This window comes from Rhinopithecus bieti, unplaced genomic scaffold (assembly GCF_001698545.2).
Source record: "Rhinopithecus bieti isolate Rb0 unplaced genomic scaffold, ASM169854v2 scaffold_11380, whole genome shotgun sequence".
NCBI classification, from domain to species: domain Eukaryota; kingdom Metazoa; phylum Chordata; class Mammalia; order Primates; family Cercopithecidae; genus Rhinopithecus; species Rhinopithecus bieti.
Genome location: NW_016807225.1, coordinates 38,350 through 54,973, shown reverse-complemented (window position 1 = coordinate 54,973; position 16,624 = coordinate 38,350). Strand labels below are relative to the sequence as shown.

Genomic DNA, 16,624 nt, shown 5'->3' with positions numbered 1-16,624 from the left:
TTTTTTTTTTTTTTTTTTTTTGAGATAAGAGTTTCACTCTTGTTGCCCACACTGGAATGCCATGGCCTGATCTCAGCTCACTGAACCTCCACCTCCTGGGTTCAAGTGATTCTCCTGCCCCAGCCTCCCAAGTAGGTGGGATTACAGGCATGTGCCACCATGCCTGGCTAATTTTGCACTTTTAGTAGAGACAGGGTTTCTCCATGTTGGTCAGGCTGGTCTCGAACTCCTGACTTCAGGTGATACGCCTGCCTCAGCCTCCCAAAGTGCTGGGATTACAGGTGTGAGCCACCACACCCAGCGGCTGTGGCTATTTTTAAAAATAAGACTATGGGTTGGGCACACTGGCTCATGCCTGTAATCCTAGTATTTTGGGAGGCTGAGGTAGGAGGATTGCTTGAGGCTGAGTTCAAGACCAACCTGGCCAACCTAGCAAGATCCCCTCTCTATCAATTTTGTTTAAATTTTAAAAAAGACTGTGATATTGTGAAATATATATTTGGTCGTAATCTTGTTTTGTGACATACGACTCCTAAAAGCTTTAGAATCTCCAACGTATTGTCTTTACTGTGCTAATGAGTTGATTGATGGCTGGCAGCCCCTAGGTAGCTTTAGGATGGCGCTGGTCACCAGAAATACCAAGGCAGGATTGAAGAGTTGAAGGTCAGATACGGTGGCTCACGCCTATAATCCCAGCACTTTGGGAGGCCAAGGTGGGCAGATCACTTGAGGTCAGGAGTTCGAGACTAGCCTGGCTAACATAGCGAGACTCCATCTCTACTAAAAATATAAAAATTAACCAGACTTGGTGGCACCCACCTGTAATCCCAGCTACTCGGGAGGCTGAGGCAGGAGAATCGCTTGAACCCAGGAGATGGAGTTTGCAGTGAGCCGAGATCACAACGCTGCCCTCCAGCCTAGGCAATGGAGAGTAAGATTCCGTCTCAAAAAAAAAAAAAAAAAAAAAAAAAAAAAAATTGTTGGGACTTTCAGCCCCATTGTAACCCTCCCAAACCTTGGAGAGGAGGGAAAATGTTACGGTTAAGCTGATCACCAATAGCCAACGATATAATCAATCGTGCCTAGATGATGAGGCTTCCATAAAAACCCAGAAATGGGTTCAGAGATCTTCTGGATAGCTGAACACATGGAGGTTCCTGGAGAGTGACATGCCTGGGGAGGAGACATGGAAGCTCTGTGTCCCTTCTCCCTACACATCTCTTTATAAGTATCACTTGCAATATCCTTTATCGTAAACCAGTGAGTGGAAGTGTTTCCCAAGTTCTGTGAGTCACTCCAGCAAATCAAACCCAACGAGGGGGTCATTGGAACCCTAGTGTGAAGCCAGTTGGTCAGAAGTTCCAAAAACCTAGACTTAAGACTGGTGGGAAGAGACTGGTCTTGTGGGACCTACCCCTCAACCTATGGGATCCGATGTTATCTCCAGGTAGACTGTGTCAGAATTGAATTGGAGGACACCCAGCTGGTGTCTGCTGCAGAACTGTTTGCTTGGTGGTGTGTGGGGAGAAACCTCCCACATTTGGTCACAGAAGTATTCTGTGTTGATTGTTGTGTCGAGTGAGAGAATTGCACCAGGCATAGACTTCTAACTAACTATGAAAGTCTGTTTTGGCCAGGCGCGGTGGCTCACACCTGTAATCCCAGCACTTTGGGAGGCTGAGGTGGGTGGATCACCTGAGATCAGGAGTTCGAGACTAGCCTGACCAACATGGCTAAACCCTGTCTCTACTAAAAATACAAAAATTAACGGGGTGTGGTGGCACATGTCTGTAATCCCAGCTACTCGGGAGGCTGAGGCAGGAGAATCACTTGAACCTGGGAGGCAGAGGTTGCTATGAACCAAGATCACACCACTGCACTCCAGCCTGGGCAACAATAGCAAAACTCCGTCTCAAAAAAAAAAAAAATAGGCTGTTTGTTGTTTAGTGGTTTAGTGTAGCCACCTTCATCAGTTATCTCAGCTAGATCTTCTGGATAACTTGCTGCAGCTTCTACGTCAGCGTTTGCTGGTTCACCTTGAACTTTTTTTTAAAGACAGGGTCTTACTATGTTGCCCAGGCTGGTTTTGAACCTCTGGGCTCAAGTGATCCTTCTTCCTCAGCCTCCAGAGCCGCTGTGACTGCCGGCATGCACCATCACACCTGGCCAACTTGCACTTTAATGTTATGGAGATGGCTTCTTTCCTTAAATTTAATAAGCCAACATATGCTGGCTTCAAACTTTTCTTCTGCAGCTTCCTAACTTCTCCCAGCCTTCATAGAATTGAAGAGAGAGTTAAGGCCTTGCTCTGGATTGGGCTTTAGCTTAAGCTTGCCCAACCTACAGCCTGTGGGCTGCATGCAGCCCAGGATGGCTTTGAATGTGGCCCAACACAAATTTGTAAACTTTCTTAAAACATTATGAGATTTTTGTGCGATGTTTTTTAAAGCTCATCAGCTATTATTAGCGTTGTTGTATATTATGTGTGACCTGAGACAATTCTTATTCTTCCAATGTGGCCCAGGAAAGCCAAAAGATTGGACACCCCTGCCGTTTAGCTGAAGGGAATGTTGTAGCTACTTTGATCTTCTATCCAGACCACTAAAACTTTCTCCAAATCAGCCATAAGGATGTTTTACTGTGTTCACCTAAGTAGGACTTTTAATTGCCTTCAAGAACTTTTCCTTTGCACTCACAACTTGGCTAACTGCTTGGGGGAAGAGGCCTGGCTTTCAGCCTATCTTGGTTTTCCATACGCTTCATCATTTCTAGCTTTTGATTTAAAGTGAGAGACCTGAGACTCTTCCTTTCAGTTGAACACTTAGAGGCCATTGTAGGGTTATTAATTGGCCTAACTCCAATATTGTTTTGTCTCAGGGAATAGGGAAGCCTGAGGAGAGGGAAACAGATGGGAAAGGCCAGTTGGTGGAACAGTCAGAACACACACAACATTTATTAAGTTCACCATCTTATGTGGGTGCAGTTTTTGGAGCCCCAAAACAATTACAGGAGTAACATCAAAGATCACCGTAACAGATATAATAATAATGAAAAAGGCTGGACATGGTCGCTCATGCCTGTAATCCCAGCACTTTGGGAGGCCGAGGCTGGCAGAGCACCTGAGGTCAGGAGTTTGAGACCAGACTGGCCAACATGGTGAAACCCTGTCTCTACTAAAAATATAAAAATTAGCTGAGCATGGTGGCATGAACCTGTAATCCCAGGTACTCGGGAGGCTGAGGCAGCCTCAGCCTCGAACCCAGGAGACGGAGGTTGCAGTGAGCCGAGATCATGCCACTGCACTCCTGCCTGAGTGACAAGAGTCCATCCAAAAAATAAAATAAATAAAATAGGCCTGGTGCAGTGGCTCACACCTGTAATCCCAGCACTTTGAGAGGCCAAGGCGGGCAGATCACAAGGTCAAGAGATTGAGACCATCCTGGCCAACATGTTGAAAACCCATCTCTACTAAAAATACAAAAATTAGCTGGGTGTGGTGGCGGGCACCTGTAAGTCCCAGCTACTTGGGATGCTGAGGTAGGAGAATCGCTTGCATCCAGGAGACGGAGGTTGCAGTGAGCCGAGATCACACCACTGCACTCCAGCCTGGCAACAGAGCAAGACTCCATCTCAAATATAAATAAATAAATAAACAAATAAATAAATAAATAATAATGAAAAGACCGAAGTATTGTGAGAATTACCAGATGTGACACAGAGACACGCCGGGCGCGGTGGCTCAAGCCTGTAATCCCAGCACTTTGGGAGGCCGAGACGGGCGGATCACGAGGTCAGGAGATCGAGACCATCCTGGCTAACATGGTGAAACCCCGTCTCTACTAAAATACAAAACTAGCCGGGCGACCTGGCAGGCGCCTGTAGTCCCAGCTACTCGGGAGGCTGAGGCAGGAGAATGGCGGGAACCCGGGAGGCGGAGCTTGCAGTGAGCTGAGATCCGGCCACTGCACTCCAGCCTGGGCGGCAGAGCGAGACTCCGTCCAAAAAAAAAAAAAAAAAAAAGAAAGAAGACACAGAGACACAAAGCGAGCACAAGTTGTTGAAAATGGTGCTGATAGACTTTCTTGACACAGGGTTGTCACAGACCTTTAACTTGTGGAAAATGTAATAAAGCAAAGCCCAATAAAACAAAGTCTACCTGTATTTGAAAAGTAAAGTATGTTAAGTACTTTACATGCATTGTCTAATTTAATCACAACAGCCCCATAAAGTAGCTACTATTATTATGCCCATTTCATAGATGAGGCATATAGACAGAAACCCCAGGCTGCACTCCTTACTAAACTGTGTGAGCCTGGATTCGGCTGGGATTTACGTCTACTGTAGAAGCATCCTCGAAGATATTACCTGTCTTTGTGCATTTGTGTTGCTATAAAGAAGAGTTATTTTAAAAAGAGGTTTTTTTGTTGTGGTGGCGGGGAGCAGTCTTGCTCTTGTCACCCAGGCTGGATGGAGTGCAGTGGTATGATCATGGTTCACTGTAGCCTTGTCCTCCTACACTAAAGTTGTTCTCCCACCTCAGCATCCTGAGTAGATGGGACTACAAGTGGGTACCACTGCACCTGGCTAATTTTTATTTTAAAAATTTTGGGGGGGCAGGGCATGTTGGCTTACACCTGTAATCCCAGCAATTTGGGAGGCCGAGGCAGGTGGATCACCTGCAGTCAGGAGTTTGAGACCAGCCTGGGCAACATGGTGAAACCCCCATCTCTACTAAAAATACAAAAATTACCCGCGTGGTGACAGGCGCCTGTAATCCCAGCTCCTCGGGAGGCTGAGGCAGGAGAATCGCCTGAATCTGGGAGACAGAGGTTGCAGTAAGCCAAGATTGCACCACTGCACTCCAGCCTGGGCAACAGAGCAAGATGCAGTGTCAAAAAAAAAAAAAAAATTTGTAGAAATGGGGTTTCACTATGTTGTCTAGGCTGGTCTTAAACTCCTGGTACCAAGCAATCCTCCCGCCTCAACCTCCCAAAATGTTGGGATTACAGGCACAAGCCACTGGCCCTGGTCAAAAAGAGGTTTATTTGGCTCACGGTTCTGCAGGCTGTACAAGAAGCGCAGTGCCAGCATCTGCTTGCGGTAAGGGCTTGAGACTGCTTCCCCTCACCACAGAAGGGACAGAGCCCTAGTGTGTGCAGATCACATGGCTAGAGAGAAGCAGGAAAGAGGGGAAGGAAGTGCCAGGCTCTTTTTCACGATCAGCTCTCAGGGGAACTCTTGTGGGGAACTCACAGAGAGGACTGCACCAAGACATTCCTGAGGGGTTGGCCCTCATGACCCAAACACCACTCATTAGGCCCCACCTCCAACACTGGGATTCAAATTTCTCTTTATTTTTTAGAGATAGGATCTTGCTCTGTCACCTAGGCTGGAATGCAGTGGCATCATCATAGCTAGAATTCCTGGGCTCAACCAATCCTCCTGCCTCAGCCTCCCAAGTAGCTGGGACTACAGGTGTTCGCTACCATGCCTGGTTAATTTTAAAAACATTTTTAGTAGAAACAGGGTCTTGCTACTTTGCTCAAGCTGGTCTCAAACTCCTGGCCTTGAGCAATCCTCCTACCTGAGCCTCTCAAAGTGTTGGGATTACAGGCATGAGCCACCATGCCCACCTGGGGATCAAATTTCAACATGGGATTTGGAGAGGACAACATCTAAACTATAGCACCATCCTTTATATCTTATTTATTATTATTATATTTTTGAGACGGAGTCTTGCTCTGTCGCCCTGGCTGGAGTGCAGTGGCCAGATCTCAGCTCACTGCAAGCTCCGCCTCCTGGGTTCACGCCATTCTCCTGCCTCAGCCTCCCGAGTAGCTGGGACTACAGGCGCCCGCCACCTCGCCCGGCTAGTTTTTTGTATTTTAGTAGAGACGGGGTTTCACCATGTTAGCCAGGATGGTCTTGATCTCCTGACCTCGTGATCCGCCCGTCTCGGCCTCCCAAAGTGCTGGGATTACAGGCTTGAGCCACCGCACCCGGCCATCCTTTATATCATTTAATGTTTCTTAGTACGACTATCTTTGGAAGAAACTGATTTCTAAGTTTGGCTTTTATTTTATGAAAGTTGTAAATTTTGCATAACTAATTAGGTTTCCTTCTTTGCATAAACCACTATAAGGCTGGGCATGGTGGCTCATGCCTGTAATCCCAGCACTTTGGGAGGCTGAGGCGAGTGGATCACCTGAGGTCAGGATTTCGAGATCAGCCTGACCAACATGGTGAAACTCAGTATCTACTGAAAAAATACAAAATTAGCCGGGCATGGTGGTGCATGCCTGTAATCCCAGCTACTAGGGAGGCTGAGGCAGGAGAATCACTTGAACCCGGGAGGCAGAGGTTGCAGTGAGCTGAGATTGTACCACTGTACTCCAGGCTGGGCAACAACAGCGAAACTCGATCTCAAAAAAAAAAAAAAAAAATCTTGGAGACAGGTGGCCACATACAGTCACCTCTCAGGGAAAAGCAAGCAAATATCTTTAGTCAGTGTATGCCATTTCTAGGTTGCTTTATCTGTAAGGAAGAAATTGAGGTCTAGGGCTGTCCTGCCCTAGTGCTTTAATACATACAGATGTAGAGTCATCATCCTCCTGCATGACTTCTGGGACTACCTTTTTGGCCTTTGCTTTCTCATCCTCCCTGTCACTTTCCTATCTTCCTCCTGTGATCTCACACCCCAAAAGCATCTCTATAGTAGCAGATCCACTTGAGAGTGAGTTAAAGCACAGGCTCCCAGAATTCATATCATAGAAAATTAGACTACACAGTCCAGGGGCAGTGGCGCACGCCTGTAATACCAGCACTTTGGGAGGCCTAGGGGGACAGTTCGCTTGAGCCCAGGAGTTGGAGACCAGCCTGGGAAACACAATGAGACCCCATCTCTACAAAAAATAAAAAGTTAGCCAGGTGTGGTGGTGCATGCCTGTAGTCTCAGCCACTCGGGAAGTTGAGGTGAGAGGATCATTTGAGACCAGGAGGTTGAGGCTGCAGTGAGCCGTGATCATGGCACTATATTCCAGCCTGGATGACAGAGTGAGACTGAAGAAAGAAAAGAGAAGAGAAGAGAAGAGAAGAGAAGAGAAGAGAAGAGAAGAGGAAAGAAGAGAAGAGAAAAGAAAAGGGAAGGAAAAGGAAAGGAAAATTATACTACATGGTGAATGACTATACTCAACACAGCGTTTAACAACTGATCAAAATTAAGTTACCTCTAAGGAACTTTTCTTTTCATCGTTAAGATCTAATGGGCACTTGCTTGGATAGACTCAAATTGGTGAAGGATTTTGTACGTCCTCAGAAAATCATGGGATGCGCCATGAAATCACAGGAAAACCTTTTTATGCTCAAAGAAGACTCTCTGCTCTGGTCTGTTATGACTCTAGATAGTTCCCAGTATATTGTAGTGGGTTGAGGCAGACAGGTCCCAGTCCTTCTCAGTATGAGGGTACTTGGACTAGATGGTTGTGGGATGAAGTCCGATTTGGTAGGTATAACATGACATCAAAGATGAAGGCCATGGCCTGCAAAGTATTGTCCTGAAAATCTTGGCAGCAAGGCATTCCTCCAGGCAAGCAATGACCACACAGTGACTGGGAATCCCCTGGCAAACTTAAAGTAAGTATATCCACAGGTATAATGCTCCTGGTCTTCAGATTGGGGTTCAGAGACAAGTGTTTTTGTTTTTTGAGACAGAGTTTTGCTCTTGTTGCCCAGGCTGGAGTGCAGTGGCGCGATCTTGGCTCACTGCAACCTCCACCTCCTGAGTTCAAGCGATTCTCCTGCCTCAGCCTCCCAAGTAGCTGGGATTACAGGCGCCCGCCACCTTGCCCGGCTAATTTTTTGTATTTTCAGTAGACACTAGGTTTCATCAGTTCATCATATTGGCCAGGCTGGTCTTGAAATCCTGACCTCAGGTGATCCACATGCCTCGGCCTCCCAAAGTGCTGGGACTACAGGCATGAGCCACCACGCCCAGCCCAGGGAGAAGTCTTGAGTAAACGTTCAGCAATGTGTATGGGCAAGAATGAGGTAGAGCCGGGCGTTGTGGTTCAGACCTGTAATCCCAGCACTTTGGGAGGCTGAGGTGGGTGGATCACCTGACATCAGGAGTTCGAGACTAGCCTGGCCAACATGGTGAAACCCCATCTCTACTGAAAATACAAAAATTAGCTGGGCATGGTAGCACAAGCCTGTGGTCCCAGCTACTTGGGAGGCTGAGGCAGGAGAATCACTTGAACCTGGTGGGCGGAGGTTGCAGTGAGCCAAGCTCATACCATTGCACTCCAGCCTGGGCAACAAAAGCGAGACTCCATCTCAAAAAAAAAAAAAAAAAAAAAAAAAGAGAGACAGAGAATGAGGCAGAGTCCATTCCTTAAGGCATTCGTGTGGGCAGGTTCCCAAGACTCAGACATGGTCAGTTAGGGCCAAAGGGGATATGAGACTCCAGAGCAATACCAAAGGTCAGTCCTCAAAAAGGGGACACGAGCCCAAAGCTGGGCCAGCAACTGGGAATTGGGAAAGCACTTCTTACATTTCTCTTGCTTAAGGTGAAGACCAGTCCTACAAATAAGATCAGGGTTAAGCCGATGTGGACCCAGCAGTGAAGGCAGGCAGGTTGCAAAGGTTGAGAATCAGGGAGAACCAGACAAAGAAGCTGAGATGGTTGCTTCGTCACAAAAAAGGTTGCTACGGGCTCTGGGAAACCCAACACAGGCTGGGTGTGGTGGCTTATACCTGTAATCCCAGCACTTTGGGAGGCTGAGGTGGGCAGATCACCTGAAGCCAGGAGTTCAAGACCAGCCTGGCCAACATGGCGAAACCTTGTCTCTACTAAAAATACAAAAATTAGCTGGGTGCTGTGGCGTGTGCCTGTAATCCCAGCTACTCTGGAGGCTGAGGGCAGAGAATAGTTTGGACCTGGGAGGTGGAGGTTACAGTGAGCTGAGATGACTCCACTGTACTCCAGCCTATGTGACACAGTGAGACAAGGGAGGAAGGGAGGGAGGGAGGGAAGGAAGGAAGGAAGGAAGGAAGGAAGGAAGGAAGGAAGGAAGGAAGGAAGGAAGGCCAACACGAGTTGTATGAATAGGATTTTTATTAATGGTATCTGGTCTGTGGCTACAATGTTATATTTTGCTGTGCTTGACACATTTTTTACCATTGAGATGTTTACGGAAGAAAGTTTGAATTTGCTGCCAGGCATCTACCTGTGCCTTTGAGTGAGCCTTTGGCTCACCTCCATAGAATATTGCCTCACCCAAAACAGCATGCACAGAGGCTCTAGAAGGAGGAAAATAAGGTGGGTCAATACAGTGACCTGTTTCTGGGTAACAGATTATCTGGGGTCTTTCTTTCCCATGAGCTTGTAGCCTTTCAGAGGCTATCTGAGCATAGAATTCACTCTTCCAGTTTTGATCATCCATGCCAACAATAAACAAGAAGGGCCCCTGGGCCTTTTCCAATGGAATAAGACTTTGGTGATTGCGTTCCTCCAGTGGATTGCTCCAAGTGTCCATAAAAGTGAGAAATCCTGACTTAGTGATTTTTACTTTTCCTAGATCATCGACAAGTTTAGGAATAATCATATCCTTGTAATGTAGAGGAGTTACTGTGTTGGCTACACAGGCATTGATAAGTACAGTGGCTGTGATGCCCTTCAAGAAAGAAGCCATTGAGAGACACAGGTCACCTCCTTTAGAAAATCCAAGAAGCCCAATACTAGGACCTTTCACCTGTTGAGGAAAAAGAGAAGGAAACAAGCTTAGAGTTCACAAATGGAGGACACAGACAGTGATTTTACATTCTCCAAGTAGCTTTCTTTCTTTCTTTTTTTTTTTTCTTTTTTGAGATGGAGTCTCGCTCTGTCGCCCAGGCTGGAGTGCAGTGGTGCAATCTTGGCTCACTGCAACTTCCACCTCCCGGGTTCAAGCGATTCTCCTGCCTTAGCCTCCCAAGTAGCTGGGATTACAGGTGCCTGCCACCACACCCGGCTAATTTTTGTATTTTAGTAGAGACAGGGTTTCACCATGTTGGCCAGGCTGGTCTCAAACTTCTGACCTCAAGTGATCCACCCACCTTGACCTCCCAAAGTGCTGGGATTATAGGCATGAGCCACCGTGCCCTGCCAGTAGCTTTCTTAACTATCATTTGCTTTCCTTCCTTATCCAACAATCTGAAAAGTTCAAATATGTCTTCTAATAAGCAAATCAACTGATTTCCTAGTAATGGATCATCCCCTAATATTTATGAGGGCTGGGTCAGGGGTATACACAGAGGCCCAGACACCTGATACCTAAATATTTCAAAATTATAAATCAAATGAACAAACTGTTAAATACAGTATATTATTTTCTCCTGCCTTGATAAATATACCACCATAACAATTCATAAGGTCAGGCTCAAATTTAAAATCTTGGAATCCACTGGAGTTCTATACTGGAACGTGACATACAGGAGAGGCCTGCCCCTGGGCCCTGTACCACACTCCTTCTCTTCCATCACTGGCTCCTTCATGGACCTTAAGGGGCCTCTCATACATGTGTGTGGACACCCTAGCCTGCATGTTTAAGGCCTAGGTGTATACACACTGACGAACCCAGAAAAGAGGCTTAGGGCCTGGAAGCAGGATCAGAGCTGTTTGGCAGAGAATTCTGGGGTGCCAGATCCCAAGAGCATTGGGGGTTATAGGGGAGAGAACCCTGAAGAACATCTTGTATCTTAACATTAGAATGTCTGGGTCTCTTTAAACTTGGATGATAACAAAGAGTATATACCATTCAATTTTTAGTTATACCAAAATTTTTTGTTGTTGTGGTTGTTGGGTTTTTGTTTTTTTTTTTTTTTGAGATGGGGTTTAACTCTTGTTGCCTAGTCTGGAGTACAATGGTATAATCTCGACTCACTGCAACCTCTGCCTCCTGGGTTCAAGCAATTATCCTGCCTCAGCCTCCTGAGTAGCTGGGATTACAGGTGTGCACCACCATGCCCAACTAATTTTTGTATTTTTAGTAGAGACGGGCTTTCACCATGTTGGCCAGGTTGGTCTCAAACTCCTGACCTCAGGTGATCTGCCCGCCTCAGCCTCCCAAAGTGCTGGGATTACAGACGTGAGCCACTGCATCTGGCCAAAATGTTTTAATTAATTGATTATTTCTGTTATCAGATAAGGACTTTCTGTACAAAACCATAATACCATTATCATACCCAACAAAATTAATAATGATTACTTCATATAATCAAATATACCATTCTTATTCAAATGTCTCCAGTTGTCTCAAAAAATATCTCTTTATGGTCATTTTCTCTATATACATTTACGTTAATCTTATTAAGGAGGAAAATTGAACTCCAGAGAAAGTAACTGCCTTATTCAGAATCATAAGGCCACTCTGTGGTAGACACAGAGCCAGAAATCATTTTAGTCCTGTGCTCTTTGAATTTTGGTACACAATTACAAAGACAACTAAATAGTAAAGTCTTAAGGGATTAGAGAGAGATGGGAGAAAATGGAAATAATAATCCTAGTATAAATACTTCTTTTGAGACACGGGTCTCACTAAATATTGCCCAGGCTGGTCTTGAACTCCTGGGGTCAAGCAATCCCTCACCCTCAGCCTCCCAGGTAGCTGGGACTACAGGTGCACATCACCATGCCCAGCTTCCATCCTAGTAACTTTTGGAGGAGACTTGGTATCTCCTGGCATGTTTCTAGTTCCCAGTGTTCTGGCAGGGCTTTTGGATTTAGCTCTGCGTCAGCTCTAGCCCCTCTCTTCTACACTCAGGTGATCACCAGAACACACCTCTGGATGCTGCAGCATAAAGTCCGCGGCTTCTTCAAAGTACTCCAGACGTACATCATTCAGATCTTCAGGGAGGTCTTCAAATCTGAAATAAGCCAGGGCAAGCACAGCAAAACCGTGTCCAGCCAGGAGGCTGGCCCTGTATTCACAAAGGCCACCGCCACTCCCAAACAGATCAATGACCCCAGGAAAGGGCCCCTTGCCTGGAGAACACCACAAATCACAAGGAGCTTTAGATTCTCAAAAGACAGCAAGCAAACAAGTTTTTGAAGCCAAGGAGATTGGGGGCAGACAGATTGGCAGAAAAAGAACAAAATATCTTATTTTCTCAAATAATAATAATAATATAGAGGGATAAAAAACTGCATATTGGGTACAATGTATACTACTCAGGTGACAGGTGCACTAAAATCTCAGCGTTCATCACTGTACAGTTCGTCCATGTAACCCCAAACCACTTGTACGCCAAAAGGTATTGAAGTTAATTTTTTTTTGACATTCTCATTCTGTCGCCCAGGCTGAAGTGCAGTGACATAATCTTGGTTCACTGCAACCTCTGCCTCCTGGGTTCAAGCAATACTCCTGCCTCAGCCTCCCAAGTAGCTGGAATTACAGGCATGCACCAGACACCCGACTAATTTTTTTGTATTTTTAGTAGAGATGGGTTTTGCCATGTTGGCCAGGCTGGTCTTGAACTCCTGACCTCAGGTGATCTGCCCACCTTGGCCTCCCAAAGTGCTGGAATTACAAGCATGAGCCACCGCAACCAGCCTAAACATTTTTAATGATATAAATTATTATCACACCACTGCACTCCAGCCTGGGCGACAGAGCGAGACTCTGTCTCAAAAATAATAGTAATAATAATAATAATAGAAATTATTTTCACAAACAAAAATAAACCAAGTTAGAAATAACATAATGAGGCCAGGCGTGGTGGTTCATGCTTATAATCTCAGTGCTCTGGGAGGTCAAGATAAGAGGATCACTTGAGGCCGGGAATTCAAGACCAGCCTGGGCAACATAACAAGACCCCTGTCTCTACAAAAATTTTAAAAAACTAGTTGGGCATGATGGCACATGCCTATAGTCTTAGCTACTCAGGAGGCAGAGGCGGGAGGATCATCTGAGCCCAAGAGTTCCAGTTTGTGGTGAGCTATGATCACACCACTGCACTGTAGCCTGTAGATCACTGTAACCTTGAATCCCTGGGCTCGAGTGACCCTCCAGCCTCAAGTAGCTACCCTCCCAAATAGCTAGGCCCCATTTTTAACTTTTTGTAGAAACAGGGTCTCACTATGCTGCCTGGGCTAGTCTCGAACTCCTGGCCTCAAGCAATCCTCCCACCGCAATGCTCCCACCTTGGCCTCTTCAAGTTCTGGGATTTTAAGTGTGAGCCACTGCACTCAGCCTGGTTTTTTTTGCTTGTTTTTTTGTTTTTGTTTTTTTTGAGACAGGGTTTCACTCTTGTTGCCCAGGCTGCAGTGCAATGGTGCGATCTCACCTCACTGCAACCTCTGTCTTCCCCCTAGGTTCAAGCGATTCTCCTGCCTCAGCCTCCCAAGTAGTTGGGATTACAGGTATGTGCCACCACACCGGGCAAATTTTGTATTTTTAGTAGAGATGGGGTTTCACCATGTTGGTCAGGCTGGTCTCAAACTCCCGACCTCAGGTGATCCACCTGCCTCAGCCTCCCGAAGTGTTGGGCTTACAGGCGTGAGCCACTGCGCCCAGCCTTGTTTGTTTCTTTTTGTTTCGTTTGTTTTTTGTTTTCTATCAGACAGAGTCTCTCTCTGTTGCCCAGGCTGGAGTGATGTGGTGTGCTCTCGGCTCACTGCAACCTCTGCCTCCCGAGTTCAAGTAATTCTCCTGCCTCAGCCTCCCAAGTAGCTGGGATTACAGGCGCCCGCCACCACACCCGGCTAATTTTTTGTATTTTTAGTAGAGACGGGGTTTCACCATCTTCGCCAGGCTGGTTTTGAACTCCTGACCTCGTGATCCACCCACCTCGGCCTCCCAAAGTGCTGGGATTAGAGGCATTAGCCACTGCGCCTGGCCGCCTTGTTTGTTTTTAATGAAAGGTTTTAGTTGATTCTTAGTCATTTTTTTTTTTTTTTTTTTTTTTTTTTTTTGAGACAGGGTCTCGCTCTGTTGCCTAGGCTGAAGTGTAGTGGCATGTTCTTGGCTCACTGCAACCTCGGCCTCCCAGGTTCAAGTGATTCTCTCACCTCAGCCTCCCTAGTAGCTGGGACTACATGTGTGAGCCACTATGCCTGGCTAATTTTTTTGTATTATATTATTAGTGGAAGTAGGGTTTTGCCATGTTGGCCAGGCTGGTCTTGAATTCCTGGCCTCAAGTGATCCACCCACCTCAGCCTCCCAAAGTGCTAGGATTACAGGTGTAAGCCACTGTGCCTGGCCCAGACACTATGATTTATTGAACTCCTACTATAACCTTGCAAAAGCCTCTAGGAACATGGATATTTAGAAATCTGTAAGACCCAATTCCAGCCCCAGGAATTCACAGTGTAGTGGGCAGCCATGAGTTAAGGCTAAGAATTGCTGAAGAGCCATAAAAATAAAGCAAGTTTTCTTGTTTTGGAGAATTATCACAGAATTCAGTTTAAGGATTCTGTGTGCTGTTGCAACTCTAGAATTTTTTGTTGTTGTTGCTGTTTGAGGCAGGGTTTCACTCTGGTGTCCAGGCTGGAATGCAGTGGCGTGATCTCGGCTCACTGCAACCTCTACTTCCTGATATCAAACAATCCTCCCATCTCAGCCTCCCAAGCAGCTGAGACTACAGGCGTGCACCACCATGCCTGCCTCAATTTTTTTTTTTTTTGTAGAGACAGAGTTTCACCATGTTACCCAGGCTGGTCTTGAACTCCTGGGCTCAAGTGATCTGCCCACCTCAGCCTCCCAAAGTGCTGGGATTACAGGCCTGAGCCACTGTGCCCGGCTCAGCATTTTTATATGGTAGAGGTTTAAGTCAGGAATTTAGTTAGAAGGGATTAATCAGGAGCCTTCTTTCTGGGCCACCTTTACCTAGCAAATATCTTGTGTTTACTTAGACTAGGGTTCCTCAACCTCAGTAGTACAGACATTTTGAGCAAGATAATTCTTTGTTCTGGCGGCTGTCCCGCGCATTGTGGAATGTTTAGCAGCATCCCTGGCCTCTGCCTGCTAGATGCCAATAGAACCTCTCCCTTCAGGTATGACAACCACAAATGTCTCCAGATATTGCCAAATTTCCTCCAGGGAAGGCGGCAAAATCACTGCAGGTTGAGAACCAAGTACAGCATGTTTATGATAGACGGGAGAACACTGTCAGACAGTTTTGTGTGTGTTTTTAAACAATTAAAGGGTATTGCCACTATTGTGGATTTTAGCTTCTTTGGAAGTTTGATGTGAACTGAGGCAAAAATCATTCTTGCACATCAGCTTAAGGTTTTGCCCATATCGTATTCAAACAAAACCACATGGCTGGCACATAGTGGCTCTCAATAAATATATAATAAGTTGAATGCACTATTCAGCACAGAGCTAAAGTGGCAGTGCCTCCAGGGAGGGATGTGAAACTTAAAAAGGAAAAGACTGGAGCAGCTACTCAAGAGGCTGAGGCGAGAAGATTTGAGCCCAGGAGTTGGAGGCTGCAGTGTGAACTACGATCCAGCCACGGCACTCCAACCTGGGCAACAGTGGGAGCCCAGAGACTCAGAATCCATGACAGACTCTGGAGCAAAGGAAAAAGTTCAGGGATGTTCCACAATCACGTGATTCTCAGGACAGGAAAGGGGGAGGTGGGGGTCGCAGAGCTCGACCAAGTTTTGGGCAGAATACTTACCCGGCGGCAGGAAGAGCGCGGCGCGCACCCGGCCCGCGCGCACCGGCTCGCGCCGCACCCCCGGCTGGAGGAAGTCGCGCTTGTTCTGCGCCCGGCACAGCAGCCGCCCGGGCTCAGGGTCGTGACCGTCCAGCACTTCCAGCTCCACGGCGAAGGGCGTCCGCACGTCGCGCTTCACCAGCCGCACCAAGGCTTTCTCGGGCTTCAACGCCCAGAGCAGCCCCATGGGCTCGAGCCCTGCGAAGCTGCCGCCCAGCGAGGGCGCGCGCTCCAGGTCCAGCTCGCCGCGGGCGTCGGCGCGGTAGCGCGCGTGGGCCCGGAAGAGCGCGCCCTTCTCGTCGTGCAGGGACGTGCGCAGCGTGACCCGCTGTTCCGGGGCCAGGCCGCGCACGGCGATGCGCACGGGCTCGTCCCAGCAGCAGCGGTCCGCGGGCTCCAGGATCAGCGTCGCTGCCATCCCTACCTGGGTAGAACAGGGACGACTCAGCTCCGCGGAGTCAGTGGGCGGGCCTGGCGGCTTTGCCCAGTGCTGGAAAGGAGTCGAGGGCGGAGCCCTTAACACTACTCCCATTGGTTGGACTTGGGGACAGGCTCCAGGCCGCTGCGTGGAGCGCCTAGAATTTGTGCAAATACACCAGTGTCCCAAATGAAGGAGTATCTGTTGAAATAAGAGTTAATGACCAATCCGGCCGGGCGCAGTGGCTCATGCCTGTAATCCTAGAATTTTGGGAGGCCCAGGTGGGTGGATCACACCTGAGGTTAGGAGTTCGAGACCAGCTTGACCAAAACAAGGAAACCCCATCTCTACCAAAAATACAGAATAGCCAGATGTGGTGGCGCATGCCTGTAATCTTGGCTACTTGGGAGGCTGAGGCAGGAGAATTGCTTGAACCCAGGAGGCAGAGGTTGCATTGAGCCAAGATCGCACCATTGTACTCCAGCCTGGGCAATAAGGGCAAAACTC

The 16,624-nt window shown here is 47.3% G+C and overlaps 1 protein-coding gene across 3 annotated transcripts in view; it reads right to left on the bottom strand.

Moving 5' to 3' along the window:
- Positions 1–9,094: 9,094 nt before the first annotated feature.
- ACOT6 (acyl-CoA thioesterase 6) overlaps positions 9,095–16,624 on the bottom strand; it is a 9,339-nt gene continuing 1,809 nt past the window's right edge. The window contains exons 2-4 of one of the 3 annotated variants that reach the window (XM_017880449.1): positions 15,661–16,123; positions 11,817–12,019; positions 9,095–9,749 (exon numbers count right to left, since the gene is read on the bottom strand). In XM_017880449.1, coding sequence (XP_017735938.1) covers positions 9,144–9,749; positions 11,817–12,019; positions 15,661–16,117 — 1,266 coding nt within the window. In that variant the 5' untranslated portion in view covers positions 16,118–16,123 and the 3' untranslated portion in view covers positions 9,095–9,143. Of the gene's footprint in view, positions 9,750–11,816; positions 12,020–15,660; positions 16,124–16,624 lie in introns of those variants that run through there. The other 2 variants (XM_017880450.1, XM_017880451.1) reach the window with 2 other exon arrangements.